This window comes from Rutidosis leptorrhynchoides, chromosome 6 (assembly GCF_046630445.1).
Source record: "Rutidosis leptorrhynchoides isolate AG116_Rl617_1_P2 chromosome 6, CSIRO_AGI_Rlap_v1, whole genome shotgun sequence".
Lineage (NCBI taxonomy): Eukaryota > Viridiplantae > Streptophyta > Magnoliopsida > Asterales > Asteraceae > Rutidosis > Rutidosis leptorrhynchoides.
The window spans coordinates 257,326,944-257,351,164 of record NC_092338.1 but is presented as its reverse complement, the minus strand read 5'-3'; the positions used below and the strand labels follow the sequence as shown (position 1 = coordinate 257,351,164).

Here is a 24,221-nt window from a genome sequence, read left to right as displayed (position 1 = left end):
GTGTAGGATGCACCTACAAAGAATTCACTGCCTGCAAACCTTTGGAATTTGATGGAACCGAAGGACCGATCGGATTGAAACGGTGGACCGAGAAGGTCGAATCGGTGTTTGCCATAAGTAAGTGTACTAAAGAGGACAAAGTGAAGTACGCTACGCATACTTTCACAGGTTCTGCGTTAACATGGTGGAATACCTATCTAGAGCAAGTGGGACAAGACGATGCGTACGCACTACCGTGGTCAGCATTCAAGCACTTGATGAACGAGAAGTACCGTCCCAGAACCGAGGTCAATAAGCTCAAGACAGAACTTAGAGGGTTACGAACCCAAGGATTTGATATTACCACGTACGAAAGACGATTCACAGAATTGTGCCTATTGTGTCCGGGAGCATTCGAAGATGAGGAAGAGAAGATCGACGCGTTTGTGAAAGGATTACCGGAAAGAATCCAAGAAGATATAAGATCACACGAGCCCGCCTCTATACAACAGGCATGTAGAATGGCTCACAAACTAGTGAACCAGATTGAAGAAAGAATTAAAGAACAGACTGCTGAAGAGGCCAATGTGAAGCAAGTCAAAAGAAAGTGGGAGGAAAACGGTGATAAGAATCACCAATACAACAACAACAGCAATTACAACAATAATCGCAACAATTATCCCAACAATCGCAACATCAATCGCAACTACAACAAACGGCCCAACAATAACAACAACAACAACAACAGCAACTACAACAATCATCCCAACAACAATAATAACCGCAACAACAACAACAATCAGAAGCAGCTATGCCAAAGGTGTGAAAAGTATCACTCGGGGTTCTGCACCAAATTTTGCAACAAGTGTAAAAGAAATGGTCATAGCGCGGCGAAGTGTGAGGTCTACAGACCAGGGGTTAATAGAATGAAAGGAACAAATGGTGTCGGAACGAGTAATGGCGGAGCAAGTAGTGTCGGAGCAAGTTATGCCAATGTAGTTTGTTATAAATGTGGAAAACCGGGCCACATTATTAGAAATTGCCCGAACCAGGAGAACACGAATGGACAAGGCCGCGGAAGAGTTTTCAATATTAATGCGGCAGAGGCACAGGAAGACCCGGAGCTTGTTACGGGTACGTTTCTTATTGACAATAAATCTGCTTACGTTTTATTTGATTCGGGTGCGGATAGAAGCTATATGAGTAGAGATTTTTGTGCTAAATTAAGTTGTCCATTGACGCCTTTGGATAGTAAATTTTTACTCGAATTAGCAAATGGTAAATTAATTTCAGCAGATAATATATGTCGGAATCGAGAAATTAAACTGGTTAGCGAAACATTTAAGATTGATTTGATACCAGTAGAGTTAGGGAGTTTTGATGTGATAATCGGTATGGACTGGTTGAAAGAAGTGAAAGCAGAGATCGTCTGTTACAAAAATGCAATTCGCATTATACGAGAAAAAGGAAAACCCTTAATGGTGTACGGAGAAAAGGGCAACACGAAGCTACATCTTATTAGTAATTTGAAGGCACAAAAACTAATAAGAAAAGGTTGCTATGCTGTTCTAGCACACGTCGAGAAAGTACAAACTGAAGAAAAGAGCATCAATGATGTTCCCATTGCAAAAGAATTTCCCGATGTATTTCCGAAAGAATTACCGGGATTACCCCCACATCGATCTGTTGAATTTCAAATAGATCTTGTACCAGGAGCTGCACCAATAGCTCGTGCTCCTTACAGACTCGCACCCAGCGAGATGAAAGAACTGCAAAGCCAATTACAAGAACTTTTAGAGTGTGGTTTCATTCGACCAAGCACATCACCGTGGGGAGCTCCTGTTTTGTTTGTCAAGAAGAAAGATGGTACATTCAGGTTGTGTATCGACTACCGAGAGTTGAACAAACTTACCATCAAGAACCGCTACCCACTACCGAGAATTGACGACTTATTTGATCAACTACAAGGCTCGTCTGTTTATTCAAAGATTGACTTACGTTCCGGGTATCATCAAATGCGGGTGAAAGAAGATGATATTCCAAAGACTGCTTTCAGAACACGTTACGGTCATTACGAGTTTATGGTCATGCCGTTTGGTTTAACTAATGCACCAGCTGTGTTCATGGACCTTATGAACCGAGTGTGTGGACCATACCTTGACAAGTTTGTCATTGTTTTCATTGATGACATACTTATTTACTCAAAGAATGACCAAGAACACGGTGAACATTTGAGAAAGGTGTTAGAAGTATTGAGGAAGGAAGAATTGTACGCTAAGTTTTCAAAGTGTGCATTTTGGTTGGAAGAAGTTCAATTCCTCGGTCACATAGTGAACAAAGAAGGTATTAAGGTGGATCCGGCAAAGATAGAAACTGTTGAAAAGTGGGAAACCCCGAAAACTCCAAAACACATACGCCAGTTTTTAGGACTAGCTGGTTACTACAGAAGGTTCATCCAAGATTTTTCCAGAATAGAAAAACCCTTGACTGCATTAACGCATAAAGGGAAGAAATTTGAATGGAATGATGAACAAGAGAAAGCGTTTCAGTTATTGAAGAAAAAGCTAACTACGACACCTATATTGTCATTGCCTGAAGGGAATGATGATTTTGTGATTTATTGTGACGCATCAAAGCAAGGTCTCGGTTGTGTATTAATGCAACGAACGAAGGTGATTGCTTATGCGTCTAGACAATTGAAGATTCACGAACAAAATTATACGACGCATGATTTGGAATTAGGAGCGGTTGTTTTTGCATTAAAGACTTGGAGGCACTACTTATATGGGGTCAAAAGTATTATATATACCAACCACAAAAGTCTTCAACACATATTTAATCAGAAACAACTGAATATGAGGCAGCGTAGGTGGATTGAATTGTTGAATGATTACGACTTTGAAATTCGTTACCACCCGGGGAAGGAAAATGTGGTAGCCGATGCCTTGAGCAGGAAGGACAGAGAACCCATTCGAGTAAAATCTATGAATATAATGATTCATAATAACCTTACTACTCAAATAAAGGAGGCGCAACAAGGAGTTTTAAAAGAGGGAAATTTAAAGGATGAAATACCCAAAGGATCGGAGAAGCATCTTAATATTCTGGAAGACGGAACCCGATATAGGGCTGAAAGGATTTGGGTACCAAAATTTGGAGATATGAGAGAAATGGTACTTAGAGAAGCTCATAAAACCAGATACTCAATACATCCTGGAACGGGGAAGATGTACAAGGATCTCAAGAAATATTTTTGGTGGCCGAGTATGAAAGCCGATGTTGCTAAATACGTAGGAGAATGTTTGACGTGTTCTAAGGTCAAAGCTGAGCATCAGAAACCATCAGGTCTACTTCAACAACCCGAAATCCCGGAATGGAAATGGGAAAACATTACCATGGATTTCATCACTAAATTGCCAAGGACTGCAAGTGGTTTTGATACTATTTGGGTAATAGTTGATCGTCTCACCAAATCAGCACACTTCCTGCCAATAAGAGAAGATGACAAGATGGAGAAGTTAGCACGACTGTATTTGAAGGAAGTCGTCTCCAGACATGGAATACCAATCTCTATTATCTCTGATAGGGATGGCAGATTTATTTCAAGATTCTGGCAGACATTACAGCAAGCATTAGGAACTCGTCTAGACATGAGTACAGCCTATCATCCACAAACTGATGGGCAGAGCGAAAGGACGATACAAACGCTTGAAGACATGCTACGAGCATGTGTTATTGATTTCGGAAACAGTTGGGATCGACATCTACCGTTAGCAGAATTTTCCTACAACAACAGCTACCATTCAAGCATTGAGATGGCGCCGTTTGAAGCACTTTATGGTAGAAAGTGCAGGTCTTCGATTTGTTGGAGTGAAGTGGGGGATAGACAGATTACGGGTCCAGAGATTATACAAGAAACTACCGAGAAGATCATCCAAATTCAACAACGGTTGAAAACTGCCCAAAGTCGACAAAAGAGCTACGCTGACATTAAAAGAAAAGATATAGAATTTGAAATTGGAGAGATGGTCATGCTTAAAGTTGCACCTTGGAAAGGCGTTGTTCGATTTGGTAAACGAGGGAAATTAAATCCAAGGTATATTGGACCATTCAAGATTATTGATCGTGTCGGACCAGTAGCTTACCGACTTGAGTTACCTCAACAACTCACGGCTGTACATAACACTTTCCACGTCTCGAATTTGAAGAAATGTTTTGCTAAAGAAGATCTCACTATTCCGTTAGATGAAATCCAAATCAACGAAAAACTTCAATTCATCGAAGAACCCGTCGAAATAATGGATCGTGAGGTTAAAAGACTTAAGCAAAACAAGATACCAATTGTTAAGGTTCGATGGAATGCTCGTAGAGGACCTGAGTTCACCTGGGAGCATGAAGATCAGATGAAGAAGAAATACCCGCATCTATTTCCAGAAGATTCGTCAACACCTTCAACAACTTAAAATTTCGGGACGAAATTTATTTAACGGGTAGGTAATGTAGTGACCCGAACTTTTCCATGTTTATATATATTAATTGAGATTGATATTTACATGATTAAATGTTTCCAACATGTTAAGCAATCAAAATTGTTAAGACTTGATTAATTGAAATATGTTTCATATAGACAATTGACCACCCAAGTTGACCGGTGATTCACGAACGTTAAAACTTGTAAAAACTATACAATGACATATATATGGTTATATATATAGTTAACATGTTTTTATTATAAGTATGTATCTCATTAGGTATTTTAACAATGAGTTATATACATAAAAATGAGACTATTAATTTAAGAAACTCGAAAACGATATATATAACGATTATCGTTATAACAACGTCTTACTAGGTACATATGAATCATACTAAGATATTGATACACTTGGTTAATTATGTTAAATGATAAGTAAATATATTATTAAGTGTATTAACAATGAAATACATATGTAAAAATAAGACTACTAACTTAATGATTTCGAAACGAGACATATATGTAACGATTATCGTTGTAACGACATTTAACTGTATATACATCATACTAAGATATATTATATATCATAATATCATGATAATATAATAATTTAACATCTCATTTGTTATAATAAACAATGGGATAACAACATTCAACAAGATCGTTAACCTAAAGGTTTCAAAACAACATTTACATGTAACGACTAACGATGACTTAACGACTCAGTTAAAATGTATATACATGTAGTGTTTTAATATGTATTCATACACTTTTGAAAGACTTCAAGACACTTATCAAAATACTTCTACTTAACAAAAATGCTTACAATTACATCCTCGTTCAGTTTCATCAACAATTCTACTCGTATGCACCCGTATTCGTACTCGTACAATACACAGCTTTTAGATGTATGTACTATTGGTATATACACTCCAATGATCAGCTCTTAGCAGCCCATGTGAGTCACCTAACACATGTGGGAACCATCATTTGGCAACTAGCATGAAATATCTCATAAAATTACAAAAATATGAGTAATCATTCATGACTTATTTACATGAAAACAAAATTACATATCCTTTATATCTAATCCATACACCAACGACCAAAAACACCTACAAACACTTTCATTCTTCAATTTTCTTCATCTAATTGATCTCTCTCAAGTTCTATCTTCAAGTTCTAAGTGTTCTTCATATATTTTACAAGTTCTAGTTACATAAAATCAAGAATACTTTCAAGTTTGCTAGCTCACTTCCAATCTTGTAAGGTGATCATCCAACGTCAAGAAATCTTTGTTTCTTACAGTAGGTTATCATTCTAATACAAGGTAATAATCATATTCAAACTTTGGTTCAATTTCTATAACTATAACAATCTTATTTCAAGTGATGATCTTACTTGAACTTGTTTTCGTGTCATGATTCTGCTTCAAGAACTTCGAGCCATCCAAGGATCCGTTGAAGCTAGATCCATTTTTCTCTTTTCCAGTAGGTTTATCCAAGGAACTTAAGGTAGTAATGATGTTCATATCATCATTCGATTCATACATATAAAGCTATCTTATTCGAAGGTTTAAACTTGTAATCACTAGAACATAGTTTAGTTAATTTTAAACTTGTTCGCAAACAAAAGTTAATCCTTCTAACTTGACTTTTAAAATCAACTAAACACATGTTCTATATCTATATGATATGCTAACTTAATGATTTAAAACCTGGAAACACAAAAAACACCGTAAAATCGGATTTACGCCGTCGTAGTAACACCGCGGGCTGTTTTGGGTTAGTTAATTAAAAACTATGATAAACTTTAATTTAAAAGTTGTTATTCTGAGAAAATGATTTTTATTATGAACATGAAACTATATCCAAAAATTATGGTTAAACTCAAAGTGGAAGTATGTTTTCTAAAATGGTCATCTAGACGTCGTTCTTTCGACTGAAATGACTACCTTTATAAAAAAGACTTGTAACTTATTTTTCCGACTATAAACCTATACTTTTTCTATTTAGATTCATAAAATAGAGTTCAATATGAAACCATAGCAATTTGATTCAAAACGGATTTAAAATGAAGAAGTTATGGGTAAAACAAGATTGGATAATTTTTCTCATTTTAGCTACGTGAAAATTGGTAACAAATTTATTCCAACCATAACTTAATCAACTTGTATTGTATATTATGTAATCTTGAGATACCATAGACACGTATACAATGTTTCGACCTATCATGTTGACACATCTATATATATTTCGGAACAACCATAGACACTCTATATGTGAATGTTGGAGTTAGCTATACAGGGTTGGGGTTGATTCCAAAATATATATGGTTTGAGTTGTGATCAATACTGAGATACGTATACACTGGGTCGTGGATTGATTCAAGATAATATTTATCGATTTATTTCTGTACATCTAATTGTGGACAACTAGTTGTAGGTTACTAACGAGGACAGCTGACTTAATAAACTTAAAACATCAAAATATATTAAAAGTGTTGTAAATATATTTTGAACATACTTTGATATATATGTATATATTGTTATAGGTTCATGAATCAACCAGTGGCCAAGTCTTACTTCCCGACGAAGTAAAAATCTGTGAAAGTGAGTTATAGTCCCACTTTTAAAATCTAATATTTTTGGGATGAGAATACATGCAGGTTTTATAAATGATTTACAAAATAGACACAAGTACGTGAAACTACATTCTATGGTTGAATTATTGAAATCGAATATGCCCCTTTTTATTAAGTCTGGTAATCTAAGAATTAGGGGACAGACACCCTAATTGACGCGAATCCTAAAGATAGATCTATTGGGCCTAACAGACCCCATCCAAAGTACCGGATGCTTTAGTACTTCGAAATTTATATCATATCCGAAGGGTGTCCCGGAATGATGTGGATATTCTTACATATGCATCTTGTTAATGTCGGTTACCAGGTGTTCACCATATGAATGACTTTTATCTCTATGTATGGGATGTGTATTGAAATATGAAATCTTGTGGTCTATTATTATGATTTGATATATGTAGGTTAAACCTATAACTCACCAACATTTTTGTTGACGTTTTAAGCATGTTTATTCTCAGGTGATTATTAAGAGCTTCCGCTGTCGCATACTTGAATAAGGACGAGATTTGGAGTCCATGTTTGTATGATATTGTGTAAAAACTGCATTCAAGAAACTTATTTTGTTGTAATATATTTGTATTGTAAACCATTATGTAATGGTCGTGTGTAAACAGGATATTTTAGATTATCATTATTTGATAATCTACGTAAAGCTTTTTAAACCTTTATTGATGAAATAAAGGTTATGGTTTGTTTTAAAATGAATGCAGTCTTTGAAAAACGTCTCATATAGAGGTCAAAACCTCGCAACGAAATCAATTAATATGGAACGTTTTTAATCAATAAGAACGGGACATTTCATGATACTTTTGAAAACTCAGACGATGATGATCTGGACGATGATGACTATATGTCTGATGTTGATAGTTTCCTAAACCTTATCGATAATCAAAACCTTGATACCGAAAAAAATGGCGGACATGCCGGATCCAGCAACGGCCAGGAAAAAACAATTAGAAGTTGAAGAATCCAATTTCATCGGGATCAAGCAACTTTTCCAGGAAGAAATCAATGACGAGGAGGCGTGTTCATCAAACGGCGATGCTAATTCCAACACACGTGCTGTCGAGGCTGACTCCCCATGCAATGACGACCTATCACCTTCTACACCTTTGAGCCCTAATACCTCAAACCTACCTGATCAAGGTCCAATCAATTTTAGCCCACACTCTGTAAAAGACACCTTTGTTGGGCATATCCCATTACCAACTGTCTCTCCAAGTCAAATAGTCCAATCCCCACCCCACTCCCCAGGCCATAAACCTTCCCTAGGCTCCCCTATCGACATTAACCCATTCCACCCCATTTCAGCCCAACCCCCATTGTTTCCTTGTAGCCCACCACCGGCCCACCCCCTACTCGTTCTCGTACCCATTTACCTACAAACGATCCTGTTACCTCCCTAAATCCCCCACCTCCTGCCAAATTACAAAAGAACTCGAAAGTTAACTCCTCTTCGTCTTGTAGTCAATGCAAGGGGCTTGGAAAGAAAGATTGTTGTTGGTCCAACATTCACAAATGGAAAACCTCTTCTCGTATGATGAACATCAAACACACTATGCGGTGTGTCGTCCCACCAATCAAATCTACCCGTTCCTCGTGTAGGGTTAAAGGTAAATCTACTTATGTGTCCTCTTCATCTAGGCAAACTTCAATTCAAATGGGTGACGAAGCTACTAGTCAGCCTGGCATTCCAATTGGGATTCGAGTTTATGGAGACAAACTTGGTCTCAAATGGAAAAAGAGGGATACCCCTCCTTTGTAAGCTTTCATCCTACTATTTTCTTGTTATTTTTTAGTTAATTATGAAGACTATCTCTCTTAATTTGTGTGGTTTTGGGAGTGGTAATCGGGTAAATAAAATCGGGGATGTGAAAAATCTACTGCAAAAAGAAAAACCCTTGTTCTGTGCTTTTCAAGAAACGATGTTAAATAACCATCACTCGAAACTAGGTTGAAGACCTTTGGGGTTCCGTTGATTGTGATTTTGTCCAACGTGAAATGGTATGGAAATTCGGGTTGGGGGGGGGGGGCAGTTGCTAATTTGGGATACTAGTCAATTCAAGGCAGAAAGTGTTATATCCTTCGACTGTGTCATTGGGGTTAAGGGTAAATGGCGACATCTTGATTGTAATGTAAATATCGTAAATGTTTACGGGCCTCATGACGATGCCCGAAAACATAAATTGTGGGATGATCTTCTTAAGCTTGTTACGTCTAATGATGAAGAATGGTTATGTGCGGGGATTTTAATGAAGTGTGTGCCTAATCGGAAATATTTAAATGTGAATTTTTAGAGTATATGGCGAAACGTTTTAACGACTTTATAAATGACGCTCGACTGATTGAAATACCTATGGGTGGGAGGAACTTTACGTGGGTTAGTGATGACGGAGTCAAGTATAGCAAACTCGATAGGTTTCTGGTTTCCGATAAATTTTTGCATCTCTGGAAGGATCTTACCGCAACAATTCTTGATCGGACCTTCTCGGATCATTGCCCCATTGTCCTAAAGGATGATGAAAGGTATTTTGGCCCGAAACCCTTTAAAATTTTTTATGCTTGGCTTAATGATGAAGGTATATCCGAAATCATTCGTGAAGCTTGGGATACGGTGGTTCCGAATATTAGCAGGAAGGATTGTGTTTTTAGAAACAAACTCAAAAATGTTAAAATGGGGATAAAAAATTGGAGCAAGTCTAAGTTTGAATCGATTGAAACTGAGATTGAATTAGCAAAAGCCACGGCTAATAGACTTGAATTGCAAGCAGAAACATGCAACTTGGGACCCTCGGATCTGTTGGCTTGGAAAAATGCTAGAAAAGTGTGGGTTGAAAAAGAAAATCTAAAAGCCGATATGTTGAAACAAAAGTCCCGGGTGAAATGGTGTGTAGAGGGGGATGAAAATACTAAATTTTTCACTCGGTTATTCGTAGGCGAAACAATGTTAACAATATTCGGGGTCTAAAGATAAACGAGGTATGGAATGGCAAGCCTTGCGACATTAAAAATGAAGCGTTCTCACATTTCAAAAAAAGTTTGGAAGAAGTCAACTCTGATAGACCAAGTCTCGAAGACCTTGTGTATCCATCCATTTCCCCTTCTGTGGCCGTAATTCTTGAATCGAATTTTGATGAGAAGGAAATTCACGATGCGATTTTTGAGTGTGGTAGCACAAAGGCACCAGGCCCGGATGGTTTCAATTTTAGATTTTTCAAAAAGTTTTGGGAAGTTATCAAGGTTGATCTCATTAATGCCTTATCGTGGTTCTGGAAAAAGGGTGAGTTTTCTAAGGGTTGTAATGCTTCATTCGTAACGTTGGTCCCAAGGAAAATCGATCCCATTTCCTTAAACAATTTTTGCCCATTAGTCTAATTGGTAGCTACTACAAAATAATCGCGAAAATCCTTTCAAATAGACTTCAGAAAATCATTCCGGATATTGTTGGGTCGGAACAAAGTGCATTTCTAAAGAATCAATTTATTCTTGACGGGGTGTTGGTTGTAAATGAAACTATCAATTTTGTGAGAAGTAATCGGTTAAAAAGTATGCACTTTAAAGTCGATTTCGAAAAAGCTTTTGATTGTCTCAATTGGGATTTTCTCTTAGATGTTATGAAGTGCATGGGGTTTGGGTGTAAATGGCGGAAATGGATATACTCATGTCTTAGTTCGGCATCTATATCCATTCTTGTAAACGACTCACCTACGAATGAATTTTCCTTGGAACGTGGGGTAAGACAAGGAGATCCTCTTTCACCGGTTTTATTCATTTTAGCGACGGAAGGACTAAACATCATGACCAAGGCGGCCATCGAAAGGGGGCTTTTTAAAGGTATCGAAGTCGGACATGATAAAATTCCTCTATCCCACCTATAATACGCGGATGATACCATATTCATTGGTGACTGGGGTGTAGAAAATATTGTTAGTCTACAAAATCTAATTGGATGGTTCGAACTCGCTTCCGGGTTGAAATTAAATTATCACAAAAGTTTCGTGCACGGAATTGGTGTTAATTCGAGTGATTTGGGTGTGGTGGCAAGTCGGGTTGGTTGCCAAGCGGGACAATTCCCCTTTACATACCTCGGTCTCCCTATTGGATCTAATATGAAAAAACTTAATGATTGGAGTGTTATGATTGAAAAATTCAAGTCTAAACTTTCGGGGTGGAGAATGAGATTGTTGTCATATGGTGGTCGTTTGGTTCTTATTAAATCGGTCCTCTCTAGTCTTCCATTGTATTATTTCTCACTCTTCCGTGCTCCGAATTGTGTGTTAAAGGTTCTCGAGAGTGTAAGGCGTTCTTTTTCTGGGGCGGGGCCGATTCGGGTTCTAAAATAAATTGCGTTAAATGGGAAAACGTTATCACAACCTATGGGAATGGGGGGCTAAACATCGGGTCTCTAAAAAGTAAAAAACCTTGCTTTACTTGGGAAATGGTGGAGGAGGTTTAAAACCGAAACCGATGCGCTTTGGGTTAAAATTATTCGAAGTATTCACGGTTCTTGTGGTGGCCTATTGACGGGGAGTGACTCACCTCGCTCCTCGTCGATAGGTACTTGGTATAACATTTTTTTGGCAGGAAAGGCAATAGACGAGCTCAACATTGATTTTAGCAACTCATTTAAGAAGACTATCGGTAATGGCGAATCGACTTACTTCTGGCATGATCTATGGATTGGAGGAAGCAAGCTCAAAGAGAGATTTTCGAGGTTGTACTATGTTGAAGTTGAAAAGGATTGTCTCATTAAAGATCGAATCTCGGGAAATAACACGTCGGGTACGGCTGCGTGGAACTGGTCTCGAGCACCAACGGGGCGAACAGCGAGCGAACTTACTGATTTGGAGCTGCTGATTTCGAGTACACACTTATCAGGCGAAGGTGATGGCTGGTCTTGGTCACTTGGAAACAACAATATATTCGATGTTAAAACTCTCGCAACACTGCTGGATGAAGTCACTCTACAAACAGGCTCCGGTGTTTCAGAAACAATCCGAAATAATTTTATACCAAAGAAACTCGAGCTATTCGTGTGGCGAGCAATCAAAAAAAGACTACCGGTTAGAAGCGAACTTGACAAAAGGGGCGTCGATTTACACACTATTCGGTGCCCTCTTTATGATGATGATATTGAAACGATTGAACACTCCTTAATCTTCTGTAAGCATTCAATGGGTGTTTGGGTGCGTGTTTTCAATTGGTGGGGTTTCGGGCACTTCACAAATCTTAGTCTCAGTGAAATCCTTCGAGGAAATTGCCCGTCCCATCCTACACCCTTGGGCAAAAAAATATGGCAAGCGGTTGAGTGGGTTTCCGTCTATCTCATTTGGAAGAACCGAAACAATATGGTCTTCCATGGTAAATCGTGGAGTGGACCGATGGCACTAAATGAGATTCAAACCAAATCTTTTGAGTGGATTTCAAGAAGGTCAAAGAAAACAAAGATCGTTTGGTTAGAGTGGTTGCATAATCCGATTGACTATCTAAATTGTTAGTTCTGTTTTGTAATTTTCCTATTTAGGTTGCGTTCTTTGCAACCGCTTCGTAGCTATTCTCTCGAGATTTAGTTGTATGCATCCGTACTCGTAATTTTCCGAGGTTTTAATATATCCTATCTTGCTTTTTAAAAAATAAAATACTTGGAACCTGTTACCTAGAGTTTCACGGTGCCTCGAGCTTTATAATTTCCTTACATTTTCAAAGTTTAAATGTGTTTGTCCATTTAGTAACCCCGATAAATAAAAATCAGACTAACAATAGGTTGATTATTTAATATAATAACATACTAGTAAACTACGGTTTCATTCGAGTTTTATCGCTTCAATAGTATCAAGTATTATTTCTTGCACCTTCTCTGCAACAAGTATTTTACCATTAGTTCCCTGCAGCACAAATGTTTCATATCAGTAACTAAATCATTTACTTTAAAATATGCATATGAGGTTACACAATTTATTTACTATACCATGATGCAAGAAGTAACAAGAACCGCCCCTTTTGTGGTTGTAACATTAGTATCAACAAGTTCAGCACCAAGCATTCTTATAATTGCCTCAATCAGTTTCGTAAAGCCTCCGAGTTTCTTCTCAAAAACTATCTTCACCCATAACTTATTCTCTTCCATACGAGTCACCACTACTTCCGACTAATTCAAGCAAACATCAAGTTTAGTCCCACTTAATTAACAACTGCCATTCAAATTATGTAAACCTAAATGTGTGTGAATTACAAAAATAAAGTGGAGCATAATGTATAGTGAATTACTCCCGGGGAGCTAACATTGTTCAAAATTCTTCACACATTTGTGGTGCAAAAGTTAGTTACATATCTAAGGTCTACTTTAGAAGTCCTATTTTCCTTTTTTAATTACCTCAAACTTGCAAGACTAAACATATGTATCATATATACATAATATTAATTTAATTAACTTATAATTTAAGCGACTAAGTAATTTTCAAAACAAATATATGTTGTAGTGTTCATGGTTCATGATTTGAATTATTTTCATGAGTAATTGTCCATGCTTAAAATGATGATATTGCTACAATGGTTGATGTCTAACCTCTATGCCCCAATTTTTCATGTTTTCCTCGGGACGAATTTGGATCATCTCAAAAGACGGTTCATTTGCCATTTCTGCTTCCATATCAAGAAGTTGATTACTAAGATTTGTAACAGAGATTCTAAGCTCCTTGATGTAATCAATAGCATCAGTAATTATAGTTTCCTTGTTCAACTGAAATCAACAAAGTTTTCCGTTTTAAAACTATTGACAAAAGCTAATACTCTAGTAACCAAAGAAATAAAAATAAATAAATAATAAAAATAAAGATTATAGTTTGGAATCATTGCATTTGTTATGTTTGGAACTACAGAACGTAATTCCAACATCCTTGATTTGAGCTTTTCACGTCTCCTTCTTTCAGCGGTAAGATTCTTCGACTTGAACTTTCCATCATTCCCATTATCATCATAATCATCATCATCGTTACGACGATGCTTCCTGTTTCTACAAATTCTATTACTGTTGGTTTCATCAACAACGGAAGACATATCGTCGAAAAGGTTCGAATACCCTGCCATTGCAGAATCAGTCGAGAAAAAAATGTAGTTTTATGTGATATGGAAAACGGTGGTCAAAGATTACATTTATATAGAGGGATTGTGCAAGAATTTGATGAAGGAATTTGTTAATTAACTGAAGGGTCACAAGGACCACATTGGCTTGAGGTGGGGTAGTGAATCTTCTTGTTATTGGTCAAAAGTTTGTGGGATGTTAAGAAACTCAAATCTTGCCAACAGTACACAAATAATCATTTGTTCTTGCAAATTAAGACTAAGGAAATGTCATATATGTAAAAGAGATATTTTCTACATATAAATTGATGGATGATTTATAGAGTTCTAAGGTATTTTTAATTACTGCCTAATATATAATGTGATCACGTAAATCTGTAGAGGATCCAATAATAACTTATATTTCCTGGAACATTCTTATAAATGATTCTAGAATTTCATGTAAAGTTTTGCTAGCCGATATCTTTATAGCTTATTATGCCCACCATTATTAGTCACTTAATATGTTACCATGTATTTACAATATATCATTAATTAGTTATTAGTATATGTCTCTTATGATTATCGTTCTTTTTCCAAAAAATAAAAAATAAAAAATAAAAAAATTAGTCTTTTAATATAATTCGTAGTTTTGTACTCGTAGGAAATTTTCTCATCGATTTAATGAAATTCATGGGTTTCAGTTGTACATGGATTAAGTGAATTCACTCATGTCTAACATCAACATCCATCTCGATTCTCATTAACTGGTCTTTCACAAATCAATTTAATCCTAGAAGAGGTGTTAGACAAGGCGACTCACTCTTCTTTTTTATTATCACAAGTGAAGGACTCTACTACCTCTTGATCTCGGCTGTAAATAATAGAATCATTCGAGGTGTTGAGATAGGGAATGATAAAATCAATGTTTCACATCTTCAATACGCTGGTGACACTATAATTTTCGTGAAATGGAAAGCTTGAAGTCTTAAAATACTTTAAAAATCCTAAAATGCTTCGAAGACTTATCGAGATTAAAAGTAAATTTAAATAAAAGTCGTGTGTATGATTTTGGAACCTCAAAAGATGAACTCAGTACGCTTGCATCATAGTTCGGCTGTAACGAAGGGTCTTTGCCCTTCACGTACCTAGGCCTCCCGATTGGCGCAAATATTAAAAAACGACAAAATTGGTCTCCAATAATCGAGAAGTTCAATAACCGACTGGAAAGCAAAATCCTTGTCCTTTGGAGGTAGACTAACGCTTATCAAGTCGGTACTTAGCTCTGTCCCTTTGTATTATTTTTCACCTTTTAAATCACCTGTTCATATAAGTTGGAAAGTATTCGATGGGATTTTTCTTGAGGTGTATCATCAGATAAAAGGAAAATTACTTGCTTAAAGGGGGATAAAATCTCGCTCCTTATGAAACAGGTGGATTAAATGTTGTTTCTTTAAAAACTAAGAATTGACCACTGCTAGAAAATTGATGGATGGCACTGTTTAAATGAAAAAAACTCCGTATGAGTTCGTGTTATAAAAAGCATATACGGAAATTTCGGTGGCTTAGGCATTACCAAATCATCCATTGACCATCGTAAGAATTATCCCACGGGTAGAACTTGGTCCAACATTATTACTCTGGGTCACACCCTAAACAAGTTAGGGTGCCATGTTCACCCTAAAAAATTTGAATTTTTCTTTTTTTTTTTAAATTTTGAATTTTGTTTTAAAATACACGTGATTAGATTTGACATGCAGAATCACATATCATTGCGTTTTACAATCACATTTGATTGTATTTAACATTCTAAATTTAAAAAAAAAATCTTTTTTGGAAAAAAAATTATTCGATCACATGTGATTGTCGCAACATATGTCGCGCTATTAACCCTTAAACAAATTGTTGAATTTAATGAATTACACCTTCTCTCCCAATAAATTTGGAGAACACCAAATTTTATTTTTATTTATTTTTTTTTTTCTATATGTTTACTTTTCATTTTCTTCATAAATTGAACTCGTTAACAGTGTTAGGGTTTAAGTCTGTAGCCGATACTTGTAACAAATAGCGGCATTTATATCTTTTTAGCTCACTAATTCATTCATTCACCGCTGCAATAAAAAATGTCTACCATTTCTCGAATCATCCGTACGTTTTCAACATCAGTCTCCAAATCACCACCGACATCCACAATCTATGATGACCTCTACAAGGAACGCAATCTCAAAAGGGTCGTACAGAAATTCAAAAAGTTATCAGAATCACATTTATTTCGTAAACAAGCCAATGTTTACGCCAACACCGTCCGCCGCCTTGCTTCCGCCAAGAAATTCAAATGGGTTGAAGAAATTCTTGAGGATCAGAAACAATACCATGAGATTTCTAAAGAAGGTTTCGCGGTTAGATTGATTTCTTTGTATGGGAAATCAGGCATGTTTGATCATGCCTCCAAGGTGTTCGATGAAATGCCTGAGAGAAAATGTCCGCAAACTGTTAAGTCGTTTAATGCGCTTCTTGGTGCGTGTGTTAATGCTAAGAAGTTTGATAAGGTTGATGAGTTTTTCAGGGAGTTACCTGAGAAGATATCTGTGAAACCTGATATTGTTTCGTATAATACTGCGATTAAGGCTTTTTGTGAGATGGGGTCATTTGAGCTAGCGGATTCTGTGTTCGGTGAGATTGAGAAGAATGGTTTGGAGCCGGATTTGATTACTTACAATACTTTGCTTATCGGGTTTTATGGTAATGGGAGGTTTCTTGAAGGGGAGAAGTATTGGGCCAAGTTTATGAACGCTAAAATTTCTCCTGATATTAGAACTTATAACGCGAGGTTGGTTGGATTGGTTTCAGAGAAGAAAATAACTGAAGCTGTTAAATTGTTTGGTGAATTGGGGTCTAAAAATCTCAAGCCTGATGAGTTTAGCTACAATGCTGTGATCAACGGGTTTTGTAACAATGGTGACTTGAAGGAAGCAAAAAAGTGGTATGTTAAATTGATGCAAAGTGATGCAACTCCTAATAAAGCAACGTTTGCTGCTTTGATTCGGTTGGCGTGTAAAATGGCTGATCTTGATTGGGCTGTTGAACTATACAAGGAAAGTATTGAACACAAGTGTCTTGTGGATCCAAATGTGATGCAACTCGTGATCGATGGATTGGTTAAGGAATCGAAAACTGAAGAAGCTAAGAAGCTTGTAGGGATTGGAAACTCGAATAAGTTTAGACGTTACAATCTGACCATGCCTGCAGAGGAGTAGTAGTGTATGAACTTTCATTGTGTTTTTCTCTAATCAGATGTTTTCAAGATTTGCTTTTAATTGTTATGATTTTCATTAAATCAAAACTGTATTGGGATAGCCAAAACAATGACATGCCTCTGAGTTTTTTTTTTTTTTTTTTTTTTTTTTCGCGATCATGTAGCGAGTTTTGTTTCTTTATGCTGTAACTCGAAACAGTAAAATGGCTCGAGACTACGGGTTGAATTTGTTAACTTGTTCTTCGGTGCCCTTTTACAATCAGACTCAAACTTTTATGGTGCACCTGCAAAAGCATGTGCCCGATCATCTTTTTACTAAACGGTGTTTCCTCGTCCATACGAAGAAGGTGGTCAAAGTCAAAGTTACGACTCCGATTATTTACAGCAGCTAAGACATCTTGTTTACCAATATCCATGCTAAGAATCAATGATGTGAACTCATTCATCATCTAACAAATATCGTAAATTAGATCAGTTGTATAGTTCCAAACCACGTAAGAAGCCAAACAATATGTATATGTGTATCTATATGTATTAAAACATAAACTAAAAAACTTACCTTTTTTGGTTTTAATCTTGTGTTCATATTGCATTTCAAAACATGGTGCCTCTTCTAAAGTTTTACAGTGTTCACAAATACGAACAGGTGATTCACTTTGTCCTGCTAAATACATCTTTGCTAGGTACATCTGCACAGAACCATGTTGCAAATACACAAATATAAAGTAACAAAAACAAGCAATGCACATTGTAAAATGACTCAATACACTTACATTACTTTACTCTTGTTATCAGTTAGCAGTAATTATTATTTATTATATTGTATTATAAGGATAAGGATTATTTATTATTCATATATCATTTTTTATAATTAAAAAAGATCTCGTTTTGATGAACTCTGTTTACGTTTATGGACTTCAAGGCTCATATCAATCCAGTATAAGAAGGCCCATGTGACTCTTATGTAGCCCTTTTTTTATAGGACGAAAAAGCCGATTTAGTCGATGTCATTTGTCAAACAAACACAGTTATTATATATTTTGAAAGGTGTTGTTGGCATAATAGGTTTACCTTAAGAAGATAATATATACAACTTTCAATGGGTACTCTAATCGCAATGATTAGATAAAAGTAACCGCTAGTTAGAAGCTAGGAAAAAATAACCAGAAGTCAAGTGATACAAACATAGTTGATTGGATAAAATAAGACAACCAATATTTAGATGTAGTACATTTTAAAATAAACAACGAGTTGGCGTAGTGGTGACGACCTGACTTTTCAGGGAGGTCAAGGTGTTTGACTCACTCTTGCTGCAAAATTTTCCTTGTTGTTACCCGTCATTCCATGGGCCTCGGAGAACTTCACCCGAGGGGGTTTTACCACATGTGATGCTCATATGGATTCGTCGTCAGGGTTTTCTCCTGGGGGATGGTAGAACTATAATAGTTCGACTAAGGAAATGATCAGGTACATGTGTTCTGACATTGCGTTCGAGGCCCTGTCAGTGACTCCTAACCGCCGTTAAAAAAAATGTATATTTTTGATCATTTAGCAACCTAAACATGTTACACTACTCAATTTAGTATAATCTAACAATAAAATTCGGCCATAACCCGTTTATATCAAAAAGCCCCAATTTTGCTCAAGAACACAAACCCTAGATTACTCAAAAATTGAAGTTTAAGGCTTCTAATCATGTTAAATAGCATCAATCTAGGTTATACAGGCATAATACACAAACAATTTAAGCATAATTAAACTAGAAATCATCAAAATCAAATTAGGTATAAATTTATTCAAGAACACTAAAAATCCGAATTAAAGAGTGTTTAGATGTAGAAATTACCGATCTCCTTGAGTAACTTCTTGGTAGGATCCTTCTCAACATGATTTTAGCAAAAAATTTGATGATTAACGGTGAAAATTTGCGATTTTTAGAGTGTTTTTGTGGGTTTTTTCGCAGAAAATTGGGTGTGGGTGTGTTCAAACTGGTCTGTTCGACCAGTTTTATTTTTTTCTGGAACTTCACAACTCCGCGAGTGCGGATGTGGGTCCCTCTCTAGCTCCGCGAGTACGGATCTACTTTTTTTTTTTTTAATAAAAACCTTTAACTAATAAAACAAAAATTAATAAATTTTAAAAATTTGATTTCCTTTTTATTTAGGACGAGGTTGTTTCGGTACGTTTACCTAGTCCGTCCCTCGCCAAAATTTTAAAATTTGTCATTTTAAAGCATTTGTTTTAAAAGCAAAGATTTTTGGATTTTTTAAATGTTTTTGGCATACTTTATATCAATAAGATTAAAAATAATGATAATAAAATTTCTCGTCCCTCCCTTGGGTAAAGCAATTTCGGTTCAACGACCTAGTCTTCAACTCACGAAGAATTTTTAGAAATCATATTTTTAACTTAATGAAATAAAGTAAATTTTTGTTTTTAAATTCACACCAAACTTAAATTTAAAATGCATAAAATTAAAAATTCATATTATTAATATTTAAATATATTAGTTTTACAAACTTATATTAAAAAATATTAGTTTTTTTTAAAAAAAATATTTAAAAAATTAAATATATTGGTTTTAAAAATTTATAATAATAATTTAATATTAATATAAAAACAAGGTAAAAATTAAAATTAAAAATCTTTTTGGTCTTTTATCCCACTTTAATCAATCAAATATTAACAAAAATATATGCCCCTCTTTTTAGGTAAAGTAATTTCAGCTATATTACCTAGTTTTACTCATGACGAATTTTTGAAATATTTTGGATTGATTGATTAAAGATATTTATACCTTAAGAATAAACGGTAAATTTCGCTGTGATGTAATAAATTTTTGTATGATATCAATAATTTCGGTTTCGCATACCTAATTTTATTGAATATCAATTTAATACTTTATAGCGAACGATTCAGCGTTTATTATCAAAAGGTTAAAAGCAGTAAATAAAAATAAAAATAAAACTGTACATACTTACCTGTGAGGTAGAATTCTTAGAGACCTGCTTTAGTCGACTCATAGGAGAGTCGTGTGATTTGGTTTTCCATAGCTACATAAGCGTAACCTCGATTCTTCAATAATTTTTCTTCTAAACATATGAACGGTCCTTCTCTGCATAGAGTAACAAATTCGGTATTTGAATATGTTTGATTGTTCGAACATTTACCTTCGTGTGATCATTTTCCGCATTTATGACATCTTTCAAGGTGTCGTGCTCTTCTTTTTGTTGCGGATTTTGATTTTCCTTTACCAAAATGTATCTTATGATGATTTTTCATGAGTTCTTTTCTTACTTCGTCCATTTTACCTCTTATGAATGACACCAGTTCACTCGGGAAGATGTTATTATTACGTTTAGTTATCATAGCGTGTAGTAGTAGACCATGGTTCAGATCAAAGGAATTCTTCATCTTGTAAAACCTAAAAGAAATAAAAATTCAGAATGAAGCGAGAAGACTATTTCTTTAGGGTCTGCTAGGGAAAGACCATTCGAATTCCATTCTCGGAAACTATACGAAAACAGAATATCTAACTCTAACAGAAATACATATTACCCTTAAAAGATTCGAATCTTCCCACACTTAGTTAGATGTGGTGTTGAAATTGTGATTAACTTCATCTTCAACTTCCATTGGATTATCTATGTAATGTTTAACTCTGTGACCATTTACTTTAAATTCAATCCCATTTGAATTTATTAATTCTACTGTTCCGTATGAGAAAACTCTTTTGACTATGAATGGTCCAGACCATCTTGATTTCAATTTTCTAGGAAATAGCTTGAATCGTGAATTGAAAAGAAGAACTCTGTCTCCTTCCTTAAATTCTTTTGATCTTCTGATTCTTTTATCATGCCATTTCTTCGTTCTTTCTTTATAGATTAACGAATTTTAGTATGCTTCATGTCTCAATTCTTCTAATTCGTTTAATTGACTTAACCGTAGGCGTCCAGCTTCATGTAAATCAAGATTACATGTCTTCAAAGCCCAAAATGCTTTGTGCTCAATTTCTACTGGAAGATGACATGCTTTTTCGTAAACAAGTTTAAAAGGTGTGGTTCCAATTGGAGTTTTGTAGGCTGTTCTAAAAGCCCAGAGTGCATCCTCCAATTTCATGGACCATTCCTTCAGATTTGATCCTACGGTTTTCTCTAGAATACGTTTTAAAGCTCGGTTGGTATTTTCAACTTGTCCACTTGTTTGTGGATGATAAGCGGTTGAGATTTTATGAGTTACTCCATATCTTTTGAGAATTTTCTCAAGTTGATTATTACAAAAATGAGTACCCCGATCACTTATTAAAGCTTTCGGTGTTCCAAACCTTGCAAAAAGACGTTTTAAGAAGTTGACTACAACTCGTGCATCGTTAATTGGGAGAGCTTGTGCTTCCGCCCATTTAGATACATAATCAATTGCAACGAGAATGTAGAGATTATTATGAGATTGTGGAAATGGACCCATAAAGTCAGTACCCCAAACGTCAAATACTTCACATACTTGAATGACATTTTGTGGCATTTCATCACGTTGACTTATTTTTCCGGCCCTTTGACAAGCATCACATGATTTACAAAGAAGGTGTGCGTCTTTGAAAATTGTAGGCCAATAGAATCCAGCGTCATAGACTTTCCTTGCTGTTAGTTGAGGCCCATAATGCCCTCCTGTTGGTCCTGTGTGACAATGGTTTAAGATTTGACTAGCTTCATCTCCGAATACGCATCGGCGTATTATTCCATCGGGATAACTTTTAAATAAATGTGGATCTTCCCAAAAATAGTGTTTTATATCACTAAAGAATTTCTTTCGTTTTTGGTACGACAATCCTTTTTCAAGGAATCCACATACCAAGTAGATTGCATAGTCTGCAAACCATGGGATTTCATTATAATCGATCTTCAAAAGATATTCATCAGGAAAGTTATCTTGTATGGCCGATTCATTTAGAACTTCTAATTCGAAATTTTCAAGACGAGAAAGATGATCAGCGGCGAGATTTTCTGCTCCCTTTTTATCTCGGATTTCAATATCGAACTCTTGTAAGAGTAAGATCCAACGGATTAATCGTGGTTTAGCATCTTGTTTTGAAAATAGGTATCTAAGAGCAGAATGGTCGGTATAGACCACCGTTTTTGCTAGAACGAGATATGAACGAAATTTGTCAAAAGCAAAGATAATAGCAAGGAGTTCTTTTTTAGTAGTTGTGTAATTCGTTTGTGCTCCTTGTAACGTCTTACTAGCGTAATAAATAGGTTGAAATCGTTTTTCAATCCTTTGTCCTAAAACGGTTCCCATTGCAAAATCACTTGCATCGCACATGAGTTCAAATGGTAGATTCCAATTTAAAGTTATCATGATCGGCGCATTAGTGAGTTTTTCTTTAAGAATATTAAAAGATTTGATGCATTCATCTGAAAAGATGAATGGAGCATCCTTTTTTAGGAGTTTATTCATATGAGTGGCAATTTTAGAAAAATCTTTTATGAAATGTCGGTAAAAACCGGCATGCCCTAGAAAACTCCTAACTCCTCTAACATTGGTGGGATGTGAAAGTTTAGCAATTACATCTACTTTAGCTCTATCTACTTCAATTCCTTCCTTTGAAATTTTATGACCAAGAACGATGCCTTCTTTAACCATGAAATGGCATTTCTCCCAATTAAGAAATAGATTTGATTGTTCGCATCTAATAAGCATTCGTTCAAGATTAACTAGACATGATTCAAATGTATCACCGAAGACTGAAAAGTCATCCATGAAAACTTCCATGCATTCTTCTATCATGTCGTGAAAAATCGCCATCATGCACCTTTGAAAGGTTGTAGGGGCGTTGCAAAGTCCAAATGGAATGCGTTTATAAGCAAAAGTACCATAAGGGCATGTGAACGTGGTTTTCTCTTGGTCCTCGGGTGCTATTGGAATTTGAAAATATCCGGAGAAACCGTCAATAAAACAATAGTAACTATTCCCGGCTAATCTTTCCAACATTTGATCAATGAAAGGTAAGGGAAAGTGATCTTTTCTCGTGGCATCATTTAATTTTCTATAATCAATACAGACACGCCATCCTGTTACAGTCCTAGTAGGAATAAGCTCATTTTTTCATTTATGATGACAGTCATGCCACCCTTCTTAGGTACGCATTGAACTGGGCTTACCCATGGACTATCAGAAATTAGATAAATTAAACCTGCATCTAGCAGTTTAATAATTTCTTTCTTAACAACATCTTGCATATTAGGATTTAGTCTTCGTTGGCGTTGCACATATGTTTTATGACCTTCTTCCATAAGGATTTTATGTGTGCAATACGAAGGACTTATGCCTTTAATGTCATGAATCTTCCATGCAATAGCTGGTTTATGAGCTTTTAGCACAGAAATGAGTTGAGATTTTTCATTTTCTGTAAGAGAAGACGATATTATTACAGGTAATTCAGATTTACCATGTAAATAAGCGTATTCTAAATGGTTTGAAAGTGGTTTTAACTCTAATGTCGGCGGTTCTTCTATCGATGATTTGTATCGATATCTGTCTTCCTCTTTTAGCATTTGAAGTTCTTCTATTGTTGGTTCATATTCAGTAGCCATAAGTGTAGCTAACATTTCAGCTTCATCAATTGGTTCAGTTCCTTCTCCTATAGAACATTCCCCTGTTCCTTGTAATTCTGGAAATTTTTCTAACAATTCTGCATGTGAATCTATAGTTTGAATATAATAACATGTATCATCTGCAGATTACGGTTGTTGCATGGCTCTATCAACAGAAAAGGTAACACTCTCGTCCTCTATACTTAGGGTCAGTTTC

The 24,221-nt window shown here is 35.8% G+C and overlaps 2 protein-coding genes across 2 annotated transcripts; one reads left to right on the top strand and one right to left on the bottom strand.

The window, feature by feature from the left end:
- Window positions 1-12,900: 12,900 nt before the first annotated feature.
- On the bottom strand, window positions 12,901-14,182 carry LOC139854475 (transcription factor DYT1). The gene is made up of 4 exons (XM_071843778.1): window positions 13,952-14,182; window positions 13,662-13,835; window positions 13,065-13,244; window positions 12,901-12,981 (listed from the first exon to the last, which is right to left on the bottom strand). The coding sequence occupies exons 1-4, from the start codon at window positions 14,180-14,182 to the stop codon at window positions 12,901-12,903; spliced, it is 666 nt and encodes a 221-aa protein (XP_071699879.1).
- Window positions 14,183-16,151: 1,969 nt separating this feature from the next.
- On the top strand, window positions 16,152-17,622 carry LOC139855727 (uncharacterized). The gene has a single exon (XM_071844979.1). It carries the CDS (start codon window positions 16,282-16,284, stop codon window positions 17,413-17,415), a length of 1,134 nt encoding a protein of 377 aa, XP_071701080.1. The 5' UTR covers window positions 16,152-16,281; the 3' UTR covers window positions 17,416-17,622.
- Window positions 17,623-24,221: the final 6,599 nt, after the last annotated feature.

What these genes read in the sequence shown, in the direction of transcription:
- LOC139854475 (XM_071843778.1), bottom strand. Translation starts at nt 14,182, where the DNA reads ATGGCAGGGTATTCGAACCTTTTCGACGATATGTCTTCCGTTGTTGAT. An exon ending in TGAAAAATTGGGGCATAGAG is followed by an intron (nt 13,245 to 13,661) that starts GTTAGACATCAA and finishes TGCTTGAATTAG; the next exon opens with TCGGAAGTAGTGGTGACTCG. An exon ending in TTGTTACTTCTTGCATCATG is followed by an intron (nt 12,982 to 13,064) that starts GTATAGTAAATA and finishes TTTGTGCTGCAG; the next exon opens with GGAACTAATGGTAAAATACT.
- LOC139855727 (XM_071844979.1), top strand. Translation starts at nt 16,282, where the DNA reads ATGTCTACCATTTCTCGAATCATCCGTACGTTTTCAACATCAGTCTCC.